Genomic DNA, 25,410 nt, shown 5'->3' with positions numbered 1-25,410 from the left:
GCCCTTTTCTTAGAAGCAGATTTCTCCCTGATTCTCCAAACACTTCGCTGCAGGTCCTGCATATTATCCCACTTCAATAAAATCTGAACTGTCCCTTTTAGCTAACACCCATATCTAAAGAGTGTCTGACTCACTGTGCGGCACAATGTGTGAGGACAGGGACACTGATACTGCTCGCCAGGAGTTGTAGAGTGGAGAAGAAAAGGGCTGGGCGGATGTCATCCTAACAATGAAAACTATCCAAAGCAGTTTCAGTGTGGAGGAGGAAGATCCCCTTTCCTGTCACTCAGCCCGCTGATTCACAGAATAGCCAGTGGCCATGCAACAAACGTGCTTTCTGCTGAATAACTGTTTCGTTTCAGCATAATGATGACTAATTTCTTTAGATCACCCTTGAACAAAAGCATGTGGGTGTGAAACCATCGGATAAGAAACGGTCCCTACCGTCGCACAAAGCATTACAACACACCAGGTAATAATCTAAATCACTTTATTAATTTAAGTTAGAGAGAGACACTAAACATTAGAACCACATTTGCTCTGCGATGTAGCAGTCTTTAGGATATTACAAAAAGAGACTTATGTTATACTGTCAAAAAAAACAAAAAAGAAAGAGAAGGCAAAAATTAAGAGGTAGAGAATTTAGGCTCATCACTGTGACTGAGGAAATGATGCCTACTGGAATGTACTGTAGTTAAAATTCAAAACAAACTTATTATTCCAAAATAAAATGCATATAAAAAGATTCAGACATCAAATGTGGTGGGAACACTCTTTCTGACCAGTTAAAAGTGAAACGTATGTGTTTAAATGTTAACACTCCAGGGTCCCAAAATGAGTTTGAACACAAATTTTATACTATTTTCTCTCCAACCACACTGTCATGGCAGCGGTTTCGCCCACAAAATATAAAATTTACAATTTGAACAACACACCAAAACGACACAAATGAGAAAAACACGAACGTTTCTTCTCAAGTGATACATTCAGCAATGTGTTAATTAAACCCGGGACGAGAAATTTACCAAAACAGAGCAGGGCACCGGAGTCTGGCCATTAAACGTCCCATTTGGAATGGATAAACAACATCAAACTATGCTATAAGTCTCTAAATCACATACTTAACAAAAATAAAATATGGTAAACCTGTGGAGTATTTGTTTAAACGACACACAAGCCTCAGTTGGAGCTGGGGGGGGGGGTGATGGGAAGTTTGAAACTTTGTGTTAAATCTACGCAAAGAACGCTGGCAGCGTTTGGAAAAAAAAAACAAAAAAACAGAATTTACATTAAAAAAATTAGAAATTACAGTGCATGTCTACAAAAATAAAAAATAAGTGAAAAAAGATTACTGTTTGTACAGTAACATACTGTATATTTCCACAATGACACTAAATACGGCTGGTGACTACATTATGTAAATAGTTAATTACTGGATACCTTTTCTGTATGATTTACAAACTAGTGACCTTATATAGATGTTGGTTTCTTGAAAACAAACAAACAAAAATAAATCCTTTGTGTAGTACGCAGCTTTTTTTGTTCCAGAGGAACAATATGGTAAACCTTTGCATTTGCTCAATGCAAGTGCACCAGTCTAGAGTCAGTCTTTCTCTTCTGTTCGCCTTTCCCCATTCCCATCCTCAGTGGTTGTTTCCTCGTGCTTGCAGTTTTAAATGCCCCCCACCCCCCTGTTGTAAACAGCGCCCCCCGCCTTAGATCCCGTTCTTCGCCTCGTTGTTGTTCATCGCCTCCTTCCTCTGAGCTAGGAAAGGGTACATGCACTTGTCAGCGCCTAAGAACCGATACATGCAGACGATGGCCTCGAAGGGCAGGATGCTGCAGAGACAAGACAGGGATAGAATTAGTGGGGTGTGGGCACTGGAATAAAAATACACTGGAACGGCAAACCACAGCGCAGAGTATGCTAACAAGGTGAGAAGCTGTGCCGCCATCTTTGCTGGTGCTACGTAAAGTCCTGTTTGATCGATTTTATGGGTACAATATATATGCTAAATATGAGTGAATTAGTGTATAGGCTAGACAAAGACTTAGCACCCATGTCTACATAAAGTACCTGCTATATAAGGCTAAATATTTCCAGAATTATGAGAAAAACACTACATTATATAAGTTTAAATTACTAATCTAAGTGCAGAGCTCTGGTTAGACAAAGTACACATGTAAAGTACTTAATTACCTAAAGTGCAGTTATGTACTGGTCTGAGCACAATGATTACAGCACTGGTGATTTTATCACAGTGGGTGGCGTTTTGCTGCTTGCAACGCTTGACCATGCTTAGTGAGAGGCTCATTACAGCGTTCTCTTTTTCCCCTGTTTTCACAATACGCATGATGTAAAATCCGACTATCTCTACGCGTTTTACAGATTATGGCATTTTAATGGAGAAAGTGTATATAACTTTGTTGTTTGCTCAATTTGTTCATGTGTTTATGAATACTACTGATTATATTTGCATTCTAAGTGGTAAAAAACATTTCATTAAGTATGTTTGTGGTTTTTACAGTAAAAAAAACTAAGAATTTTCCACTCGGATTTTATGTTTTTTGTGTGATTTTAGGTCTGTTGTGTTAATACAGTAGGTCAAAAGTAAAATATTACTTGAAATTCCCACTTGGGAGGTTGCGCTGAAAAAAATGACTCCAAACACGGCAGGTTTAACCACTTTTAGTGTGAAATATGAAGCAAATTTAAAATAGATCCTAGACCCCAGAGGGTTAACAGTGTGTGGCTTCGATGTGTAAACAGCGAAGTGATAGGTGTAGCACCTAGCAAGATGGTGGCCAAGAATCTTGCCTGTCGCTGTCATTTCAGTGTATTTCTGTTTCAGTGGGTGGAAGAATGGGTGCTAGCTCACCTTTTCATAAAGTTCACCATGTAGACGATGCGAGGTGTGCAGACCATCGGCTGGTCTGTGAGGATGGCCCTCATGGCTTGTTTCACACAGAACTCTGGCTTTAGGGGAGGCAGAAAGGCCTCAATCTCCTTCCTGAATGGGAAGAGAAACAATCCTCATCAAATCCCCAACATATTAGCAATAGAGTTAAATGTGTTAGAAAATCCAGCTATGACTGGAGTCTCTTAGGGACTGGAGTGAGATTATATTGTCAAATCCTTTGTTCCCAATTGGAGGGGGGGTGGGCAGTAAAGCCACCTGCAGAATACAACTATCAAACAAAGTGAGGACTAATACAGCAGCAGCTTGTAGAAAAGGGGTGGGGGTGTACACCAGGTGCACCTGTTCTTGAGGTTTTCCCCTGGAAAAGAAAAGGAGCCCTCTTTGTTTAGGCGGAGTGTTGACTTATGGAACAGAACTCACTTTATAGGAATGTAACAACAATCCATGTGCTGCCGCTTTGAAATTCAGGTTGTGTTTTTGAGGCGATTTTCTTAAGTGAAGATCACAAACAACTAACTCATCCCAGGTGCAAACACACACACACACACACACGTAGAAACCGTTCCACTTGCTGGTTTGTGTCGATGCTCACCTTATCCTGCAACCTTTGAACATTCCCGTGTCGACCAGGTAAGGACACACCAGAGTCATGTTGATGCCGTCCTTCTCCGAAGCTTTAATCTCGTGGCTCAGGGACTCGTGAAACCCAATGGCACCGAACTTACTGGCACAGTAATCCTAAAGGGAATAAAGAGAGGGACAGATTAGCCCTGTAAAACCCTCGGCCGTACCTACAGGGACCAGGAAAACATTATCAAACATGGCCCCTGGGCTCAGGGGTTTCTCCTTTGCTGTTAATGATACAGCCACAAAAACCTGAGGGAGCCTAACAGCTTTTCTACAGTTTCATTAGCATTCTTCTCCAGTGCATTAGGAGGCTGCTCCGCGAGGCGGGAAGGTTTTGATGTGGTCCACCGTGGAACTATTAAAAAAAAACTAACTAAACTAAATAAAAGAGGAAGCTTAGGCAAACAAAGATGCGTGTCAATAAATGCAAACAGAGACTGTGCCCACATGACGTGCGAGGCACAGAAAACTGAATTTCATGTCTATGAAAGGCAACATTGTGACAGGTTAATGCTCAAACAAAAGCAAATGTGCAGCTTAAAGACAGATCAGTGGAATAGCTGTCCGTGCAGACTGTCAGATTTGTTACTTCCAGCTAAAGGAATAGATGAGGCACTGTTTTACGTACATTAAAAGAACTAAAACACAAAATAAAGCCTTCACCGGGGAGTGGGAGCTCCTGTTTTACTCCTTCGAAGGCTATGAGAACACATAACCCTCCCACTAAATATTTTATCATGCATTAGAATGGGGGGAAAAAAGAGAATTAAAAAGGAAAACCATATCAACTGAACTCGTCTATGAGCTGAATACTGAGTGAGGACCAAGTTTTTCACAAAGCAGTGATGAAGATGTCTCTGTCCCTTGGGGGGCTGTCAGCTCATTCTGGCCTCAGGGCCAGCGCCCACCGGGGGCCCCCACACCCCCGCTGCTGCAGATAGAAGAATCTATACGAGTCTCCCAATGCTCATCTGTGTTCCTTAATTTAACGGGTGGGGAGACAACCAGAGAAAGGGGGCCTGACCTCCTCGGTCTCAGTGTGCTAGCTGGCACTCTGGCGAGAAAAGGCGCTGGTTTCAGATGGTGGGAACGATGGGATGTGTATGCGTCGCTGTGTATGATACTAACCTCCACTCCAGCTGTGCTGAATAAACCCAGAGAGCTGGCAACAGTTACAATGTGGCCGTGATTCAGCTCCAGCATCTTGGGGAGAAACGCCTTGGTGGTCTGGGGGAAGGACAGAGGAGACAGAAGGGCAAGGGGAAGAGAAAACAGAGGAAGGTTAGTTCACTTGTGCAGCTCGACTGTGCCAAAGCTCTTTGATCGTCTCTGCCTTCCCCCCTCTCAGTTTCTCTCTCAACTCCATGGTGATGCAGAAAGACGCGTCTGAATGAGAATTCATAACTGAGGGAGTGAGGACAGAGTATGGTGGAGGTTTAAAAACATAACTTTTATGCTTTGCAAATCGGATATTGAAGAGGAGGAGGCGTAACCTCAAGTATTTAAAGAAGCATGTGCTGTGAGGGATGCTTTTCCCACACAGATCTGGTGCCTGTCGTTGAGCCTCGCACCAAAGCGTCGGTGACAACGGCGCTCACTCAGCACTTCTAAAAAAACTTCAATTCAGCCCCTCGTCCACCTTCACAGCCTCGCTCCCCGCCTGGGAAACAGTCGGCGGAGCAATCCGTGGGCCGAGCCGGGCGAGCTGCGGGATAAAAGGGTTTGCAGCCGCCCAATGCCACATGAGAACGTGACCGGTTCCACCAAATGGAGAGTCAGTGATGTGGTGAGAAGTGCACCAGAGGTTACAGCTGATTGTCACATGAATCCAGTCCCCACCCATGAGTCACTTGTCAGGTGTGACAAGACTAATCACTCTCCAACACAGAGCTCTGCAAAGAACCAGCAGGCTTTTTGTTCGTAGCTCAGTTGGATAATTTAGGTCCCAGATATGAGGTCACAAACTAAACACCAGGGGCACCTTTGTGGCAAAAACCTGATTTTATTCTGCATCATTTGCAGTTTAAATCCTACAACGGAAAATGCAAGACTATCAAGATTCTACTTATTATTTAGCAAAATAAAAAGCTCTATTAAGGCAATAGTTTAGATCTTTAGAAGTGGGGTTCTGTGGAAAGGTTATGAACAATAAATAGCTGTTTGAATGACGTCAATTTGGAAAAACGTTTAATTCTGACCAGAGTGACGACCTAACAGCTAATCCAAGCTAGCATAAGTCCAAAGCGGACTGCTGCCTTCTTTAAAAAAAAAATCATTCAATTTCAAAATTTTCATAGCAATTTAAGCAATCACTATTTTATTACAGCCAGTTTTGCATTACACAGTTATTTACAGAGAATGCTACAGAATAACCTCACATTACTGCTGGAACAACTGCAAGATTTTTTTAAACTGGGGTTGTTTTAAGACAACAGTCTACTTTGGTTTTGGCTCTGCTCAGACTAGCCACTTGCTCATCGGTCTATATCTCCAAACAGAGCATTCAAAGACCCACACACAACAGGTAAGGTAATAATCGTTTACACAAAAAACCTCTTTAGGTTCTTTCTGCTGACACTCAACAATCTCTGTTTTCAGTTATCGTGTGATAAAATTAAATTTGATGATTTGGTACGGTTCCTAAGCCTTGCCAGAGAAATGATCCAGGTTCCTTCATAAAGATTAACAGGAATGGAAGCACAGAGCCAGAAACAGCCTGGTACCAGGTAGTACCAGCCACAGAATTACTGTTAAGAGAGGAAAAACTCATTAAAACTACACCCACAGATCAACTGTATTGGACCTACTGACTTATAGTTTACTAAGTTAAGGCACATCTTCTGTCTATAAATGTCTTTCTTCTTATTTAGGGAGGTAAATAAAAGTGAAAGTAAAAGGCAGACCCTAGAAAAGAGGCTGTTGTGAGGAAAAATTATGACCTCATTGTTTGAGCTTATTCTTCAGCCAGGTATAACTGATCTGACTCCGATCCAAACATCTGCAGTTTTCCAGGACATAAATTTTAAGGTCAGCGCAATATTCAACTCATCAAATGATGGGGCCCAAAGAGGGAGAACATGAGGGCTGGGCAAACGCTGAGGAAGGACTGTATGAGCCAGAATAGCAGTGGAGAGAACGGGGGGGGGGGGGGGGGAGAGAGAGAGTTCCGTGCAAATGGAGCATTATCTTAAGATATGCCCGTACCTGATTTGAGCCAAACTTTCCTGCTTCCAAAGCAGGTTTTAGACAGCAGGGAATGACTTGATCTGGCACAACGGTTTACAGTTAGAGTCAGGAATCACATTCAACTCGACGGGTTTACTGGGGGGGGTTTACTACCTGGAACTGACAGAGGAAAGATCGTTCCCTCGTATCACGGACGGGGCAAGAGCGTGGTCAACCAGTCCCGCCTCTCCCCCACCCGGCCGCGATGTCCCGCTTCTCATGGCAGCTCTGGCATGCGGGTATGACCCCCGCTGACCTCTCAGACACAAAATGTGTGAAGGCAACCTAGGTCTTGTGTCTTACATCAGAGCGGCCATAATTGGGTCTCAACGCCCCCTTGTTCCGCTAAATTACCCGCTGACACAGCCGGGCCTCCTTGGCCCAAGTGGGGGTGCCCTGCTCACTTCACCCCCTAATTGGTGCGTGCCCCCAGGAGCATTTAAGCCACACAAAGCTTTTCGCAGCTGGGGTGTCAGGCTGCATTAGTGCTAGCGCCTGACCAACAGGAATATGAACAAAATATTGGCCTTCGCGTCGGACCAGATGGCCATTTAATTGGGCTGACTTCTCCCTGAATGAGGGAATGAAGGAGAGGGAGAGAAAAACCGTCCGAGCGCAAGAGCTTGACGGATACCGAAGCAGGATGGGGGACTTGAGCGGGCTGGCTTGATTCTAGCTGTGGTCGGGGATGATTGATGAAGGTTGTTCGTGTTGCTATAGCTACCTAAAACTCTACTCTGCGACTGGTTGGACAACCAGGATCCAATTAACCTACGAGGCAGCTCCACTGATGAGGAGGAAGTGGTTTTAAAACACAACATGGATTCCAACATCCAGTGTACGTCTCGATCTTGGCCATGGGAGCGTGTAAAAGTGAGAAAACAGGAACTTCATTTCCCTGATTAAGAAGTCATTATCATAAGAATATAATAAACTTATATAACGCTAGTAGATGTTTTTTAATTTATTTGTTCATTCATTTTTTGTCCTTTTTTTTGAACATGTTATTTCTCATCCACATGGGGGTGCTGTAGCACCCTCAGCACCCAAAGTTCCAATGGATTTGGACAATCTAGCTGCATCGACTGACACAAAAGCCGTCAATATCCTGAATTTTATCTCAGCTTTTTTGTTGGGTGTGTAAACCTATTGCATAAAATTGTACCAAGAACCTTTTTTTAACTGGGTAATATTTCACCTCTTTATTAGGTTATTATTTTTTCTGACACGTTTCATCATTTTAGATATATTCCTAATCCTCAGTTTAAAACTGAATTTTAATATGCTGTGTATTATAATGAAAGCTTTAACCTTCTTTTAAACGTTTATAGCTTTACTTGTCTTTTTCAATCTTAGCTCCATTTTTTTTTAATCTGTTAGGTCGATTTTAGAATCAATTTTGAAATCCTGTTACTTGTATGTAAACAATTAAATGGCATCTCAATATATAAGACGTGTTAACTAGTTATTCACCAGTAATGTCTGCAGTAACTTAGTAATACTTGTTTGCCACTGTTTACCACTTTCTGTTTTTAACAACACCCTTTTACTCTCTGGCCTTTGACCCAGTGGGAAATGACTTTGACTTTATTGTGCTTTTATTTATCTATTCGTTTTAACTGTTTCTTATTTTCACTTCTGTAGATTTTTGTATTTCATCATTTGTCGTGTGTTTGTTTTATTGCACAGGCCTTTGGTCGCCCTTGCTGCGGTTTTATTAGGGCTTTATAAATAAAGTTCTTTTTAGTGTGGTACCTCGTGGTTTTCCAAGTCAGTCATAAAGTTAAAACTTTTCTTTTTGTAAAAGCGTTTGGTTAAGTTTTTATTGCTTTTGTTTCTTTTATGACACTTATATGATTGTGTGTGTGTGGATCTGTCTGTATTAAAGTGTATAAAAACAATTTTTCAATGTTTTAAGTTCTTAACAGAAAGGACATTGGGTTGCTTTGTGCATAAAATAAATGAGACAAAACTTTAAATTTTAGGAATATTAGTCACACCTAAGTAGTGAAACCTCTGGGCTTGAGTATTTTCCAATATTATCAGACATTTTATGACTGAGTTCATCCAAAAACGATCGTTACTGCAGCTCCTACACTTATAGGGAGATGAACGTGGAAGACTGGGAGGGGCGATGACTCGTCTCACGGCGGACTACAGGTGCATTAGGTCTGAGGAGGGGCCTTTATAGAACCAGTCAAGTAGGACCCTTCTGCCTGGTTGCCTCCTTTCTCTGCCTACAGAAGGAATGTGGCCTGCGGAACTTGGCTCCTGTCGCCTGGCATCTTGTCAAGCTGATCCACAGACAAGAAACCAATTGTCAGATAAAGTGGGTCAGCAGCAGCTTACCATTACCCTCTCGCCTCGCCTGTGGATGGGATGGCACCGGCTTCCTTCCTCTTTTCCCGCCACGTCGGCCACTCAAATGCAAGAGAAGTGGGAGCAGGGAGGGGAGCGAGTGTTTATTGTTAACAAGCCACCTGTTGGATAACCAGCTCAAGATGCTGGGGATGATTTCCTTTCATGTCATTCCATTAGATACCCACTCATCCTCAAACACAAACTCTGCTGTCACTTGCGAAATGCGTCCCATGTGCCGACATGACTCGAGAGTCACAAATGACCAGCTGGACTAATCAAAGCATCAAGACAAACCCACCCTGCCTCGTTAAAAACCTAAAGGGGAAAAGAGGGATGAGTCATGGGTTTGTGTATGTGTGTGGCAGAGCCGGAAGAACACAGCCGGCCTCGGTGACTCCCGTCCAGCTGCGCCCACTGCCTCTAAATCAGGTTGGGACGAGTCAGAGGGGCCCGTGGAAGGAGGAAGAGAAGAAGTGTGGGGTCTGAGCTTGGGCACTTTTGGCAGACAATCACAATACGATTACCATCCGTTTCCTGCTCCGGTCTCCAACGCTGCCTTATTCCCAAAACAATGTTCACAAATGAGAACTAACGTAAAACACAAATCTGATCCTCTCTTGGTTTGATTTACACCCAGTTATTCAAATAAATATGGAGGTTTTGAATCTAACTGTGTTGCTTTTGAAAAAAAAAACATGTTTTACTGTCTTTGATTGGAAAAACCATCTTTGGAGGTCATTTCTCACAACAGCAGAAGTTTTTATGCTGGTTTTGTCAGCAAATAAAACAAATAAATCCCAGACTACTCACATTCCTGACATCAAAATCCAAAAAAGCTGGAAAAATAAACAAGCAAACTTGTTAAAGGGAGCTTTAAGATATATTGAAGTGATGTTCTGTTAATATGTTACCTGTTGTAGATAGCTCTTTGAATGACTTCAGTTTGGAGAAATTGTTTTATTCTAATCAGATTGATGAGCTAATGGCTAGTCTGAGTGTAGCCAAGGCTGCCATCTTAAAACAACTTCATTCTCAGAAATGTAAATGCAGCTCAAGCTATTTTATAAACCTTTACATTACTTTCCATTATGCATTGCATCATTTTTTGGGCAACAATAATAATAAACTGCTGCTGCCACTGTCTGCATCTGCAAATAACCAAAGAATTCAATGTAAACAGGCACGTAATTGAACTACAACTAGCCATTAGCTTGTCAGAATTAAACTATTTCTTCAAACTGAGGCCTTTCAGAGAGCTTTCTACAACAGGTGAGATATTGATTGTTTGTAACCTTTACACAGAAGCCCCCTTCAAAAGACCTGAACTATTACTTCAATCTGTTTCTCTAAGTTAAAATGGCTGGTTTAAAATTCATTTTTGAAGGTGAATGCTTTTCTATAAAAGCTCTTATAAGCAATCTGTTTCCAAAACATAAATGTTAGAAGCATGTGTTTCAGTAAGCCCCTCCTACACATTTCTGATGAGTCATAAACCACAAGTTAACCCTTTGAAAAGCAGCTTTAAAAGGGAAAACGTTAAAATTGCGCTGAAAAGGTAGCACCTGCAGGCGGTGAGTAACCGTGATTGTAAGAGAAAAGTGGACAGGTCTGTGTTAGCCTGAGCTCCATTCTTCTGGCTTGTGTCGTTAATGAACCACATCCTCTATCCTGGCTGTCGCCATTCATTAGAGCCTTCTTTCATCTGCCCTCCTGTCTCCACCCCTTCCCTAAAGAATCCACGCTCTCCATAGAATACGGGAGAACACAAACACAGTCCTCTATTAAGAATCCCAATTCTGCCACCCAACCGCTGGATCCTGACTTCAAATGCTGGATATATATAAAAAAAAGAACATGAAGGTAGCCAGCAGAGAGGCACACGAAGGGAGGAAAAACACAACCTGTCTGAGATTTTCAGGCTCAATTAGGGAGCTTCAAATCTATAAAAACAGACTGCAGCCTCAGAGAGGACAATGATTGCTTCCTGAGCGTTTCATTAAAATATGTCCACTAGTTCGCACAGATAAAAAAAACATTATCTTAATGAATTTCTTATCTCTGTGGGAGGATGGAACTCCTGCCGCTAGTGTTTGTTTGAAGTGAGGCATCCGAGCCCACATACTGTACCTTTGGAGATAAGCTGGCACGAGAAAGTCAAAGGCAAAAGGAGCCAAAAGAAGAATCTGATCCAGACGCACATCAAAATCACCACCTGCCAACAAAATGTGCTGATCTGAGCCGAGGCTTATCCAACCCGCAGACACGGAGCCCTGCTTCTGTCACACAAGGATAAGGAGCAGCTTCTGCACCTCAAAGCTTAGTGGGGAGACGAGTCAGAAAGGACAAACCAGTGACTTTCCTCTGGCGGAATGAAGGAGAGATGAAATGGGAGCATTCAAGACGACTGTTTATGGGCATTCTTTCACTTTCTCGCACACAGAAAGGCTTTGATTCTTCAGTTTGGCTTGGAGATAAGATTAAGAGATGTGAAAATGTCAGGAAGACAAATGAAACAAAAAAACAAAAAATGATAAAGTAAGAAACCAAATGCACACAATTTTGTTCTCATATCGAATTTGTCTTTAAATTTGTGACCAGCTGCCAACTACCATGTGTGTTTGTTTACCTACAGAAAAGATGTCAACAATGACCACGGGATGGAGAAATCTAACATTTTTGTTGCATTATTTATGCTCAGATTTGTTGAATAAAGTATGCAGTGTTTTGTTTACATTGAGCGCATACCCGCATTTCAGAACTGCGTGTCTGGGAAGCTGCTGGCGTGTACGTTTTCAGACTGCACCGTTTGATAAAGTTCAGGATGACCTCTTTTTTGTTGGATTTCATACTTTACAATGAGTAGCTTTTAAAGCAAACACGCCTGGTTTTGCTATCCTACTAGGACCCAAAGCATTCTGGGTCTTACAGGAGCTCCGACGTCAGCTCACCCAGAAGTGTGCATGGCAGTTCACCACCATGGTGCGCTCGATCAGCTCATCGGGACACTCCAGCAGGTGATGACCCGAGACCACGCCGGCGTTGTTGATCAGTATGTCCACCTCCCCCACCTCCCGGCGCACCTTCTCCGCCGTGGAATACACGCTCTCGCGCTTTCCCACGTCACACACGTAGGTGTAGACCTGAGGCTGGAAGGTGGGGACCTCCTCCACCCCTCCGACAGGCCCTGCGAATGGAAACACAGGAGAGTTTAATGGTTTGCATCGGGACGAATGTGATTAATAAGGCTGAGCGGCAAACAGGGGTGGTGTTAGGGGGGTGGCACGGGGTGGCAGCTGCCACTGGAAAATATATGTGGCCACCCTATTTCTAAACTAGTTAATATTTGCAACCTGCGCTGACAAAATGAGTCAGAATGAGCACAAGCAAAAACTGTGAAAATATTGATTTTTGTAAAAATTAGTTCATAAAGACACCATCCAGCGAGCCCGGTAACTAAAATACCAAAAAAAGCTTCTTAATCTACCTTTAAATCAAAGTTTTCTAACATGCAGGTCTTCAGAAATAATCCATTTAATTCTAATTCTTTGAATTTTATTTGAAATTGATCATTTTTCTCTGCTGGCTGCTGTGGCGCCGTGGAAATCCCTTCATATAATGTCATTGTGAAGCGTGAGGATCTCCCTTTTTAAAAATGGGACTGGAATTCCCAACGACAGCATTTCAGACCAATAAAAATCTGGTTTTCAAACCAGAACTGTTGTAAATAAAACTAGCTTGTTTCCAGGTGATAAATTGCCAAATTTCAACAAACTACGGATCAGTTTGAAGCTTTTGAGACGTAGAATTTGAAAACAGTAAGTAAATATTGAAACATTTTCTCCTGTTAGTCATTTTGCCAGCGCATTTTTTCATACAGTTTGTACAAAGTGAAGGAGATCTGTAGTAAATATCAATCCTAACTCAATGATTTTCAAATCAAAATGGTTCACCTGCCGATCATACCTGTAAATTTCACCAGCGGTGATGCTTTCAAGACCCCTCAACCATCAGTACTGGATACTGCTGCTCCAGTGTTGAAGCAGCAGGTGACAAATAAAGTGTATCTATTTCATTACCAGATAAAAACTACAAGAAGTTTTGCCCCCATGCTGGAACCTCACCTTTGGCACCCTGAGACAAAAAACACTGGTGGCAAATAATATATTTTCTGAGATTTTCCAGCTCAGTTTGGGGAAAATAATCCTGAGAATCTGAGACGGAGGCAGTGGATGTTCATTCTGACTTTGACAGGTTCACTTAAATGAGTTTTAAGGTGTTTGTCCTCGTGCGTAAAGCCTGTTGTGCTTCCAAAGGTGGACTTACCGTCTTTGCTGATGGGAGCGTCCAGCTCGTGGTATATCTGCCGCACCATCTCCGCCGTCTCCTCGTTGCTTTGGCTGTTTATGTCCCACAGGACCAGGATTGCTCGTCTCCGGGCGAACTCCTTGGCGAACAGCCGGCCGAGGCCGCTGCCGGCGCCGGTGATCACGCACACCTGTCCCGCCACGCTCTTCTCCTTGGGCCGCACGACCCACTTGGCGCCGGCGGTGAGGAAAGCCCAGAGCACCTTGAGGAGGACCACGAAGAACTCCGCGACTATTATCATCATCTTGGCCGTCGACTCGGAACGAATCTAAGACGCGCAGGTGGCGGAGGGGCGAGGAGGAGGCTTCCGTTGAACTTGGAGCGGAGCGGAGCGCCGGCGGCGGCAGGGAAGCGGTGGGAAAGCGCACGCGGAGACGCGGTTTCTGGGGACGAACTGGCTTCTGTAGCCTCTGTGTTTCAGCGGTGCCTTCAGAGGGTCGTCTCTGCTGCTGCTGCTGCTGCTGCTGCTGCTGCTGCTGCTGCTGCTGCTCCGCCACTCACTCGTGTCGCCCTGAGCCGCATCTCACGCGCTATTTATGCAATCCACCCATCCGACGGCGGACCCAATGGGAGCGCGCGGTTGACGGAGTGGAGCGCCAGCTCCGTGAGCTCAGCGGGTGATGATGTAATCGCGGCGTTATAACACCTACAAACCGCCTCATCATTTAAAAGCTGCTCTTTGGCTCTTTGTCCCTTGGAGCTGAAATGTAAACTTCGGTTTGGCTGTTAATATCGGATCTATATGGCAACTATAAGCAAAATAAATCCTAATCATACTCTCTTTTTTTTTCAATGAAACAGAACCCAAAACCTTTAATTAACCACGTGATCGTCCCAGGCAGTCCGGGCTGAAAGCCTAAATAGTAAGGGTCTTTTCGCACAAAGAAAAATGAAATATGATGGGCAAAAACACAGCATGTAGTGTTTCCAATTTTAGACACAGAAAAATGAATAACCTGAAGACAAATTTTCTCTGAATGAACAAAGCATTTTTATTAAATAAACCGTTTTTCTGGCAGTAATCTCTTTTTTTCCCACCGTTTTCCTACAATTTGATGTTGTGCAACCTTTGCCAGCTTGAAAGGATCTGTTATTTAAACCATCCAGCCGACTGAAAACTGTGAGGTTTCCTTAAAGAAAAGAGCAAAAATTCAAATATGAGCCTGAATCCTACGTCTTTCAGGCAAATTATTAATGGAAAGGATCGTTGGACTGATGGCGTTGTGGCAATCGTGCTTGTTTTTGGACCCATAAAGATACAAAATAATATTTATTAAGCTTAATATCAAAGATTTTAGCCTCGTAAAAACATGAAGAGAAAATGTGTCCAAAAAAATATTTAAATGTAATTTTGCAAAAGAAGAAAAGAGTCTAATGTGATGTAGAAGGGGGGAAACCCCTGTAAAAAAACAGACAAAACTTATCTCCAATCAGCCTATATTTGGAAATGCCTTCCAAACGCTGCCCAGTGTTTTATATGACACTGTGTCTTATCGCAGTGGGTGTTTTGGGGAGGAAGCCCAACAGCTCAGTTTTCCTTCCTTCTTAAATCCTCTTCTGCAGAGTGAGGTGTTTGCGCCCTCTGCCGGCAACACAAACGCATCACATGTAGCCGTTTAGATTTGTTTGCAAATGTAAACAATTACAAAAAATACCTTTAATTTTGTGATTTTATAAATTGAAGGGTAATAGGGAGACTTCTCTAACTTTAACATAATTACTATTTTATTTATTTAAAAAGTGGTTTAGATGACATTTTAACATGTTCTAGTAAAAGTAATTTACTTAATTTCTGTGCTAGAATACATGTTTAAAATAATGCTGTGTAATTTTATGGTGATGACTACAGGCTTAGATTTTTATGCAAGGTTAGTGACCTCGCAGTAAAAAAAAACAAGATCAGTGTATTTTGTTAATCACACTCATTGGTAACTTTTCGCGTCACTTTTTTTTTTCTCGCCACCAGTGATTTGTAATTTTATATCAGGCACCCGAGAGGACAATCACTCGAAGGTCCTAAAATCCTTTAACCCGCACATGCGCAAAATAGAATTTCTCTTTCTCGGTGATCGCAATGGCGGACGCAGAGTGAGTGTTTTACTCTGTATTAAAATCTATGCACATCCAGTCATAAAAGAGCAGTGCTTACACATTTTTGTACATCTACGTGTTGGTTAAGTCTTATATAGGTTAATAATCGTAGTATTGTTGAAAATCTCGAGTTATTTTACTGTTTTTATGGCCACTTTAAGCGATATCTTAGCAGCATCGAACAACATGGCTGTCTATTCAGGTTCTGTGAGCTTTATGTATTTTTCAGCGTCTCTAAATAATGTAAAATGAATGCTTTTAATTTCCTACTGTAAGACTGTTTATAATCATATATTTTAGGTGTATCAATCTAAATAGTCGCCGGCAAACGAAGAGGCTAGCAAGCTAGCCGGCACTTAGCAGCAGCATGTCGCTTCAGTTTAGGAATCTAGTTGATTCATTGACAAGTTTAGGCAACGTGGTTCGCCTTTGTCCTGATTTCTTGCATTTTTCTGTGCAGAAAAAAGGTTCCGGCGGTCCCTGAGAGCCTTCTTAAAAGGCGAAAGGCCTTCGCTGCTATGAAGGCCATCCGCATCAAGAAGGTGCTGGCGGAGAAGAAGGTAAATGACGTTTTCTGCTGCCCGTTTTGATCTAACACAGTCACGGAGTTATTTATGTTGCCTGTAAGTGTGTGACCTCCCTGAGTATGTGTTTGCTCTCATCAGGTCCGAAAGGTGACCAGGAAACTGATCTACAAGAGGGCAGAGAAGTACCATAAGGAGTACAGGCAGATGTACAGGCGTGAGATCCGCCTGGCCCGGATGGCTCGTAAAGTGGGGAACTACTATGTGCCACCTGAGCCCAAACTGGCCTTTGTCATCAGGATCAGAGGGTGAGTTGTGCCCAGTTAGACTAGATGTAGTCGGTGTGTGATTTTCATGGATTGCTGCAGTTCTAGTGTAAAACTGTGGATAAGTGGTCATTTCCTTCTCAGATTATTGACTAAATAGACAAGATGAAGCATTAGATTTATTCTACTTCAGTCCCAAACTCTGCATACTAAACCTTAATATTAATTTTAACATCCTGTACAGATCAGATGGAGTTCTCAGTAGTTAAACTTTTGTTTTATTGTGCTTTGCTCAGTCTTGTCAGTATTGTGATATTTTAAAGATCCAGAAATATAAATGTCGATTTGGTGTTTTCCGTGTTTGATCAACTAAATCAAGTCCACAACCTGTAATGTCTTACTTTTATAACTTAATGCCTGACACTACAGTTCTATATTCACAGTTTCAGGTCGGTAGATGAAAAGTTAATTTCATTAATCCATACCTGAAGAAGATAATTAAAATAGTTAAAAATGATAGAGGGTTTTTAAGGAAACATTGCTTCTAAATTGATTTGCTTTTCTTACCTGGATATTTTTGAAACCAGCTTTGGGATATTTTTGCAACTAGTTAAAGTCAGTGCAATGCAGTATTTGTATTTTATTTTTTAAGGAATAACACTTTGCTTTAAGCTTGCAATCCATGTCAACATGCCTAATCCAACACGGAGTGGTTGATGATGTTTGCTCTTTCCCCGACTTATCGACTATGATGATACGAATTTGTATCATAAGCCAACATTTTCTGAAACCACTGTCAGTAATATTGTTTTTCAGGTTTCAATTAGCTGAGGACTAATTCTAATACTTTTACCCCACTCCAGTATTAACGGTGTGCCCCCAAAAGTCCGCAAAGTCCTGCAGCTGCTCCGTCTTCGCCAGATCTTCAACGGCGTGTTTGTCAAGCTGAACAAGGCTTCAATCAACATGCTCAGGATTGCAGAGCCTTACATTGCTTGGGGGTAAGGGGTTTCACTGTTGAATATTTACATAATTATAATATAGCTTGGTCTGAAATGTGGTTAATGATGCTGAACTTTTTTCCCCATCATATCGACCATGGTGAAAACTAGCTGATACTAAGCCAGTTTTGTCTGAAACCACATTTCATGACGCAAATGTTTTTCCAATTACCGTCCTCTGTTTTTACAGATCGCGTTGCGCATCGAGCAGTTTTCTCTGTTGTAGTTTGTATGTGATTGCATCTAGTTTGAACTGGTTGTGGAAAAAAATGAGTTATTGTAGATTTGAAACATTTGTGTGTTTACGTCACAGTAGCCAGAACAATTGTATTGAATGAGGCTAATTTTGTTTTTGCTGTTAAGACGGCTTCAGATATTTGATCGTGTTTGCATCAAAATCAACCCAGTTTTGAAGTCACACTTTGATAATAATTAGGTTTTATATATATGAGAGCCTTAAAAAGGCCTGAATATTCAGTGCTGGAACAGGAAGTAAATTACTTAGAATTTAATAATCCATATTTATGTTACCTAGTTAGATTATCCCGTCCCACACATGTTCAGTTTGCGTTGTAGGCCTGCAGACTGTAATTATCTTTTATTTGGGTGAGCATTGTAATCTGAGCTATTTAAAGTTGACGTTGCTTAGCTTTTATTTCGAGCCTTTTTCTTTGCAGTCTATTAAATAAGATATAGTGATGCACTATTCCTTCTCTCCTTTGAGATATATCTTTTTAAAGCTGGTTGTATTGACCCAAACTATACTAACATTTGAAAATAATCTACAGTACCCAGCCTGACATTTTACATTTGCAATCACATCAAACTGAGCCCAGACCAGTACAAATCTGTTACATTACTCTTGTTTGTAGTTTGGCTGTGGATTATTGACAATTCATCTGGTTAGCACAATTATTACAAGTAATTTGTGGAACTGGTCCAGGTTGTTTAACGCAGCACTCCCATTATGAAGACTGATCAGTTTGATGATAAATACTCAAGTCACATTTAATTTCTCTGTCACACAAAGGCTTCATAAGCTGTAGGCTTCACAGTGAATTAATTTTGTTTTAAGGGAATAATTTACACTATGTACACTAAATGTAATGTGATTCAAAGTTAGAAATAAGAGAAGATAAAAGTGAGGAGGCAGAATTTCTCATTATTGGTGAAGTGACTCTTCCTTAGCATATCTGAACCCTCTCGGTGCAGTATTTGTACCTTTTATAATGCTCTAATAAGCTGCATACAGGGCTTCCTGTATTGCTGGAAGTTTTCCTAATGAGACTATTGTTATAACTCATTTTATGATTTCCTCAGATACCCCAACCTGAAGTCTGTGCGTGAGCTCGTCTACAAACGTGGCCATGGCAGGATGAGGAAACGACGTATTGCCCTCACAGACAATGCTCTGATTGAGAAGGCCCTTGGTATGAAGTTTTTTTTGTTTGTTTGTTTCTTTTCTTAGCTATAATGCTCCTTTTGCGTCATTTAGAAGGAACTGATCGACATCAGCATCAGACTTGTTCATCAAGAAGTACTAATTCATGAACATGTCAGTTCTTTGAATTTACAAGAAATCACAACCTCAGTTTCACATTTAGGCCTGGTGGTTAATGATGCACACTTTTTTCCCCGTCTTATCGACTTTGGTGAAAAACGCTGACCATAGCCAGTTGTGTCTGAAACCACTCTTCACTAACATTTATTCATTTTTAGGAACTTGCTGAATTTTTGTTCAGAGCTATTGAAACATTAATGAGCTGTTCTCGTCTAGTACTCTAAACATGCTTAAAGATCAGATAATAATCTGAGGTCCCTGTCAACATTCAAAATTTAAGTTTTCTCATGTCTGAGATGACAAATGTACAAATGGGTCAACAGAGCTGCTTCATCACATTAACTTTGTAATCTGCAGGGAAGTTTGGCATCATCTGCATCGAGGACCTCATCCATGAGATCTTCACAGTTGGCAAGAACTTTAAGCCCGCCAACAACTTCCTGTGGCCTTTCAAGCTGTCATCTCCCCGCGGTGGGATGAACAAGAAGACCACACACTTCGTGGAGGGAGGTGATGCTGGCAACAGGGAGGACCAGATCAACAGACTGATCCGACGGATGAACTAAATCCAAGGTGAGCTGGACAAACATCACAGAAATAAACTTACCTTCTGAAATGTGGTTAATGATGTATATTCTTTTTTCCCCATCTTATCGACAATGCTGAAAACCAGCTGTTAATAAGCCAAATGTGTCTGAAACCACATCTTTGTTTTATGAGATCCTTACAAAGCTAACAGATGATTTTATTCATCAAGTTTGTTGCTTATGTTTTGTAAACAAAAGTATAATCTTTCTAATGTTGTTTTTTTTTATCTTCTCCAATTTTTTCAGGTTTTTCAAAGGACTCAAAATGTACAATAAAAAATATGGACAAAAACTGTCTTGGTCCCATATGTGTGTGACTGCACCAAATTGTCAATTTTTTTCTTAGTGTTCTTAAGTGTAAGAAATTTGCCTCTTCTGACTTAAACCAAGTCATTGAAATGATTGTTTTTCTTCAGGATTTTGTCTTTCCTGAGAAAATAATTGTTTATGAAAGTTTACAACAGTAGGCTGTGTGATACATTTTCAAAACTTACAACTTAGAATTGCAGACAAATGAAATATGCCATGGTTAAGTCTCAAAATTGTAGAATATGTTGTTTTTTCCCAGGTATAAATAGGTGCAGACTATTTCAGTTCAGGTTTATAACTGGTTGTGATTTTCTACAGATAAATTGCTGAAAGTGTTTTTCACAATTAAGAGATATAAAGCCAAACCACTGTTTCAGGTAATAAATTGAGAACTTTTTTTTTTTTTTTTTTTACAAGTTACCTGGATGTTATGAATAAACAAAAGATGAGCATTATTTAGAAACGCAATCTTTGAAAATACTTGACAAAACATTCCATAAAATACAGCATACATTTTAATGGGATTTTAAAGGCCTAGAAACGAGTGAAAATTAAAAAATTTATTAAAACTTGACAATAGAAAAAGCAGAAACTGTTGTATGTAATAAATTTGTAGAGTTAAAAAGTTTCCATATTGTTGAAAGGATCATAAACTAAACTTGAAGTTGAAACAAACACTGTTTGGGGTTAATTTTAGAATTAAAAACAGGCACTTGGTGGACATCCCGAAGGTCCTCCATCCTACTTGAATGAAATGAAACCACTGTTTCCATGGTGACGGGTTGAGCGTTTTACTATAGTGAGCTGCAGCTTAGCACTGCCGCTCAGGGATAGCTCGAGTTACTGTAGTAAGCTCACACCGTGGCAGGTGACATGTACTTACTGTAAGGTAATGTTCGCAGTGGCTCTGTGCGGCAGCTCCAACGGGACCAGGTCAACTCTCAGCAGGTGAAAGCCATCGGTAACCTTCCGTCGTGGCTTCAATATCAAAGGGAAGCTTTAGCTGCGGCCCTGATGCTCCCGCTGGGTTCCCTGCATCATACATGAGCCTGAGCTTCGGGATGGGAGCAGGTGGAGGACGAGCAACCTTCGGGCACAATCAGATGAGGAAATTTCCTTTAATGCAACCCCTGAACAGTAAGACATGAATTCACCACCTAATATAAATCAGATGGAGACAGCTAGCTTAACTGTCAACATATCTGTTGTAGAGCCCAGGAGCGACAGGGCTTCGTTCAGCAGCTTCATAAATAAAGGGTAAGATAAACGAATATCAATTACAAAACATTTTTATTGCAAATTATTTAATTTAAAACAAGCGGAACTACGATCTGATTTGCAACCCTACTGAAGACCTAAGAAATATGTTTACTGATATTTTACTTAACACAGAGCCTAAGAACTGTTTACTGAAACTAGAATTTTGAAAATAAATTAAACAATTTTATTTGGATATTTGAAAAACAATGCTACAGTTATAAAAATGTTGGGCCTTAAAGTGCAACACACTTAAATTAGACGGGGATAACATCTCAAAGTGTGTGTGTACAGCTGTTTTTATTTTGGTTTTTTTAATCTGTTTAGGCCTTTTCCCAGTATAATCACCTACTTTGTGGAGACCAGTAGTCCTCACAGAGACCTGGTCCTAATACAGTGGAACATCATTCTTAGGTTATGGTGTTAGGTTTAGGACTGAAGTTTGGGTTATTGTATTAGTCAATAAATGTCCTAATTAGGACAGAAATATAAGCTGTGTGTGTGTGGCACCAAGGAAGAAATAATAAAGGACTGATACTGATGCGTATGATTCAGTTGAGTTATTTTAAAGGTGTACATGTTAACACTAGCAATTAAATCCACTCTCAACTTTAGATATAACAATCTTAAACCAAGAGTCTTAACACTGAACCCATAGTCATCCATCATGAAACTATAACTCTGTTACGATTTGGTGATCAGCTAAAGAAAAAAGCATCAGTGCTCAAATATTCTCAATCTGTAGGACACTAAACCTGGATAAAGATGACAAGCTGGAATCAGAGAGCGTTGACCAGGAGAATGACATATCAGGAAGGCACTTCCTGTTTGATAAGACATGTAAGTATTTGCTTTTAATTATTATGTTCCGGAGATTTTTTTATTTTTTATGATAGTGTTGAATTTAAGGCTTATAGCTGGAATGTAAACTCACTGCCACCAGGTGGAGTTGTCATCTCAGGTAATAGGAGCCGGTCCCATTTTAATCACACTGACTGTTGCTTTGATTTAGGTACCACGTTGGAGAGGACCAGAACTCTGATTCCTCCGCTGCCGAGTGACTACTACAGATCTGCTAACCTGCATCCCTTCAGCCTTTCTAAGGGGCTTTCCCACAGCCACGCAGGGCGACCTTTTACCCTGAGGTGAAGCCAGCGGATTAACATCAGAGTACTTGCATAATTTTAGATCCAGCTTTACTGATTAATGAAGTGTTGCTAAAAATCTTGATTAACATTAAAGTAGACATGGAAAAGTGCCAATAGAGGGTTTATCCCAGCTGGCAATGTCGCAGCATTGTGCTGTATATAGTACGTTCACAATGTTTTTACTTTTGTTTTTCAGTTATACTAAAAGATACGAGGTGAACCCCAGTTCAGTTTTACCCTCCCTTTTAGTTCTTAATGGCAAGAACTCGTTCTCAGTAGAGAGCTGCAAGCTCAGCAGGTATTTTTAATTTATTTTTTTAACCCAAACAGTTAAAAGCTTCCCAGTTTTTTTCTGCCTGTTACCACCTTTACCATCCCTTTGTTTCGCAGGCCTAAGGCGACTTATCCGACCTTCTACCCGATGACTGTTAAAGACAATCAGAAAAGTGAGTTCAGTTAATGATTTGACTCCTCAATGTTTTGACTTTTTCAAGATATTTGAGTGTCAACACATCAGGCCAGAACACGGTTTGTGTAGAAAGTCCAAACCTCTCCTGTATTTAGTGTTTAGGATGTTGATTTAAAGGCATAGTTTCCTTTTTTAACCTAAAAACAGTGTCCCCATACATCATTACTGTCAGTTCAGTGTATACTGTTTGTTATTTTAAAAAAAAGTGCAGAAGAATGAGTTCTCAGGGCACTTTTTCCCTCTTTTTTTTCTTCCTCTATAAGCTTATCTTCATGCAGCCCCTTCCTATCCAGACCCAGTGGTTGGAGCTCCCCGCTCTTTCATCCACCGGATATCCGAGCTCTCTTCTCTGCAGGGTGAGACGGTGAGACAAGAGAAGCTGAAGAAAATGCGAAAGTCTAGAAAACCTCCTTCCTGACAATCACCTCCTTCCAAGTCACACAGCTTCAGGATCAAAACATCAGAATCTGTGCCAAAACCTGAAGAAAATAAAACATTTAGGGATCGGTATTCATTCCAGTTTCTTGTTCTGACTGCTTGTTTGTCCTCGGTGATATTATTTGGCTGCTTAACATGGCTGGTTCTTACATTTTGGGATTCCTGACTCTCCTTTAGTCATGACATAATATGGACTCTGGTAAAAAAGCAGCTTTAGCCAAGACAATAAACGCTATTAAGTAAATATCTTGTAGTCTGACACACATTTGTCTGTAGTTTTCTGTCAGCATCTGCATGAAAAAAAAAGCTTTATTTATTTTTCTAATTGCTGTCATGTTTCTCTTTTTGTGCCCAGAATGCTGTTGATTTTGTCCAGGTTGAGTTTGAAAACACAACAGTTTTAAACACACATTTTAACTTTGTTTACGTGAAATATTTATTTATGTACATAGTTCAGCAAAACTCTTATTGTGCCTTGTTAGATGTCTTCCTGAAACAAAATAAATTTATTTTTGTTATTTTTAAGGAATTGCACTTTTTAAGAAATATTTCAACACAAGCCTATGACACGAGACTTCTAATCCTTCTCTTGCATGACTACATACTGAACAGTCAGAATGCAAAAAAAGCAACATTTACAGTCACTGTTTATCAGTATAATTGTCAAAACACTGGCATGGTTATTCATTCTCACCACCAGAGAAGGCCTAAGAAGTATATAGACTAATATTTCAACACTTCGAGAAAACCTTCACCCTATTTATTATAAAATTCTCAAAACAGCTGCACCAGTTATCATTTTAAGTAAAAAAAAAATTCAAGGATTACTGATTCAAATTGTATCAGTAAAGAAACCATGACTGAGACTTCGCTGTCTTGCAGACATATCATTTCCCAAGAAAGTAGCTCTGACTATTGACAAGGACAGAAATACAAAACTTGTGCTTTTAATAGTGAAGTGCTAATGTGCAAACCATTGTGGTTGTCTCTTATGAGTACTGACACTGGTGAATGTTGAAGAAAGCTTTAGCTGCTTACCAAAACCACCCAATTTAACTTAAAAATTAAGCTTTTTATCCTAAAGGTTCACACACTTTTGCACAGATATGTCAAAACACAGCCAAGGTTTGTAGACTTTCAACAATCAGTAAAACTTTTATGCAAAAGGTAATTTTTTTTATCTCTCATTTGCCAGTTGTTGTTTGATTAAGAAAATTAGAGGAGGCTGAGCAAAGAGGGGTGATCTAGTCAGGATGATCTCCGTGCGTCTGCTTGAAACTCAACTGTCAACTGTGTTTAATTTCAAGGAGTGTCCTGAAGCTCCTTATTAAATACAAATGAGATGTTGTCAAACATCAGGCTCTGTTTGCATGCATCCCTCCCTCTGAGCAGAGAGGTGTTCATTTCAGGGACACACAGTGACCTAGAAAGGCAGAGCCGTCCCCCTCGCTCATGGTACGTGAAGGGGCTGTATTCAGGCTCAAATGGAGGACGGGCTTCTCTCTTCTTCCAGGTTTTTTTTCTTTTTTTTAACCGTCTCTTTCAAGTGTGGCGAAACAAAATGACCTGTAACAAACAGTCAACAATGAGGTCTTTAATAAGAGCTGTGCTGGGGCCTGCACACAAGTTGTTTATCGTTTCACTGTAGCTTTACGGGAATCTTTAGCCGCTGCCGCTAAAAGGACAGGTTTTATATGAATATAGAGCTGCTTTACGGAAAAAAAACTACAACTCTGATTCCAAAGAAGCTGGGACATTGTGTAAAACGTAAATAAAAAAACAGAGGCAATGATTTGCAGATTCTGTAAACCCATATTTGGTTTACAGTGGAACATAGTAAACATATCAGATATTTATACTAATAAATTGTGCCATTTTTATGAAATAATAAGTTAATTTTGAATTTGATGGTAGCAACATATTGAAAAAAGTTGGAAAGGGGGAATAAAATTGTAAAGGTAAAAAGTATGAATAAAAAATCAGCTGGAGGAGTATTTTGCAACAGGTCAGTAAGTAAGGACTGGGTAAAAAAAAAAAAAAACATTTTAGAGAGGCTGAATCTGTCCAAAGTATATACAGATTTTGGTCCCATTCAGTTGACATCTTTTTCAGGGAAGGTCTTGCATATTTCAGCAAGACGATGCTGAACCACAGACTGCATCCATTCCAGCTGCATGTCTCTGTGGCAGAAGAACTGGCCAGATCTTCCTGTTTTTTTTACTGCAGGATTTGCAGCGGCCCCCTTCTGCCACTGCTGTAA

The 25,410-nt window shown here is 40.8% G+C and overlaps 3 protein-coding genes and 3 non-coding genes across 6 annotated transcripts; 5 read left to right on the top strand and 1 right to left on the bottom strand.

The window, feature by feature from the left end:
• Positions 1 to 473: 473 nt before the first annotated feature.
• On the bottom strand, positions 474 to 14,010 carry rdh10a (retinol dehydrogenase 10a). The gene is made up of 6 exons (XM_017406788.3): positions 13,458 to 14,010; positions 12,083 to 12,318; positions 4,677 to 4,775; positions 3,514 to 3,659; positions 2,880 to 3,011; positions 474 to 1,839 (listed from the first exon to the last, which is right to left on the bottom strand). Exons 1-6 carry the CDS (start codon positions 13,741 to 13,743, stop codon positions 1,716 to 1,718), a joined length of 1,023 nt encoding a protein of 340 aa, XP_017262277.1. The 5' UTR covers positions 13,744 to 14,010; the 3' UTR covers positions 474 to 1,715.
• Positions 14,011 to 15,510: 1,500 nt separating this feature from the next.
• On the top strand, positions 15,511 to 19,823 carry rpl7 (ribosomal protein L7). The gene is made up of 7 exons (XM_017406803.3): positions 15,511 to 15,587; positions 16,051 to 16,150; positions 16,256 to 16,422; positions 17,244 to 17,381; positions 18,702 to 18,811; positions 19,300 to 19,515; positions 19,776 to 19,823. Exons 1-6 carry the CDS (start codon positions 15,574 to 15,576, stop codon positions 19,506 to 19,508), a joined length of 738 nt encoding a protein of 245 aa, XP_017262292.1. The 5' UTR covers positions 15,511 to 15,573; the 3' UTR covers positions 19,509 to 19,515; positions 19,776 to 19,823.
• On the top strand, positions 17,435 to 17,526 carry LOC112450216. The gene has a single exon (XR_003038759.1). It is a non-coding gene; the product is annotated as a small nucleolar SNORD12/SNORD106 (small nucleolar RNA).
• Positions 18,988 to 19,076, top strand: LOC112450218. Its single transcript, XR_003038761.1, has one exon. It is a non-coding gene; the product is annotated as a small nucleolar SNORD12/SNORD106 (small nucleolar RNA).
• Positions 19,557 to 19,649, top strand: LOC112450217. The gene has a single exon (XR_003038760.1). It is a non-coding gene; the product is annotated as a small nucleolar SNORD12/SNORD106 (small nucleolar RNA).
• A 152-nt stretch (positions 19,824 to 19,975) lies between the features above and the next one.
• On the top strand, positions 19,976 to 23,675 carry si:ch211-171b20.3. Its single transcript, XM_017406804.3, has 7 exons — positions 19,976 to 20,975; positions 21,050 to 21,095; positions 21,841 to 21,935; positions 22,108 to 22,240; positions 22,440 to 22,541; positions 22,634 to 22,689; positions 22,976 to 23,675. The coding sequence occupies exons 1-7, from the start codon at positions 20,882 to 20,884 to the stop codon at positions 23,128 to 23,130; spliced, it is 681 nt and encodes a 226-aa protein (XP_017262293.1). The 5' UTR covers positions 19,976 to 20,881; the 3' UTR covers positions 23,131 to 23,675.
• The last annotated feature ends 1,735 nt before the right edge of the window (positions 23,676 to 25,410 follow it).

Source organism: Kryptolebias marmoratus, linkage group LG21 (assembly GCF_001649575.2).
Source record: "Kryptolebias marmoratus isolate JLee-2015 linkage group LG21, ASM164957v2, whole genome shotgun sequence".
NCBI lineage: Eukaryota > Metazoa > Chordata > Actinopteri > Cyprinodontiformes > Rivulidae > Kryptolebias > Kryptolebias marmoratus.
This window is presented reverse-complemented; position numbering and strand designations above follow the sequence as displayed.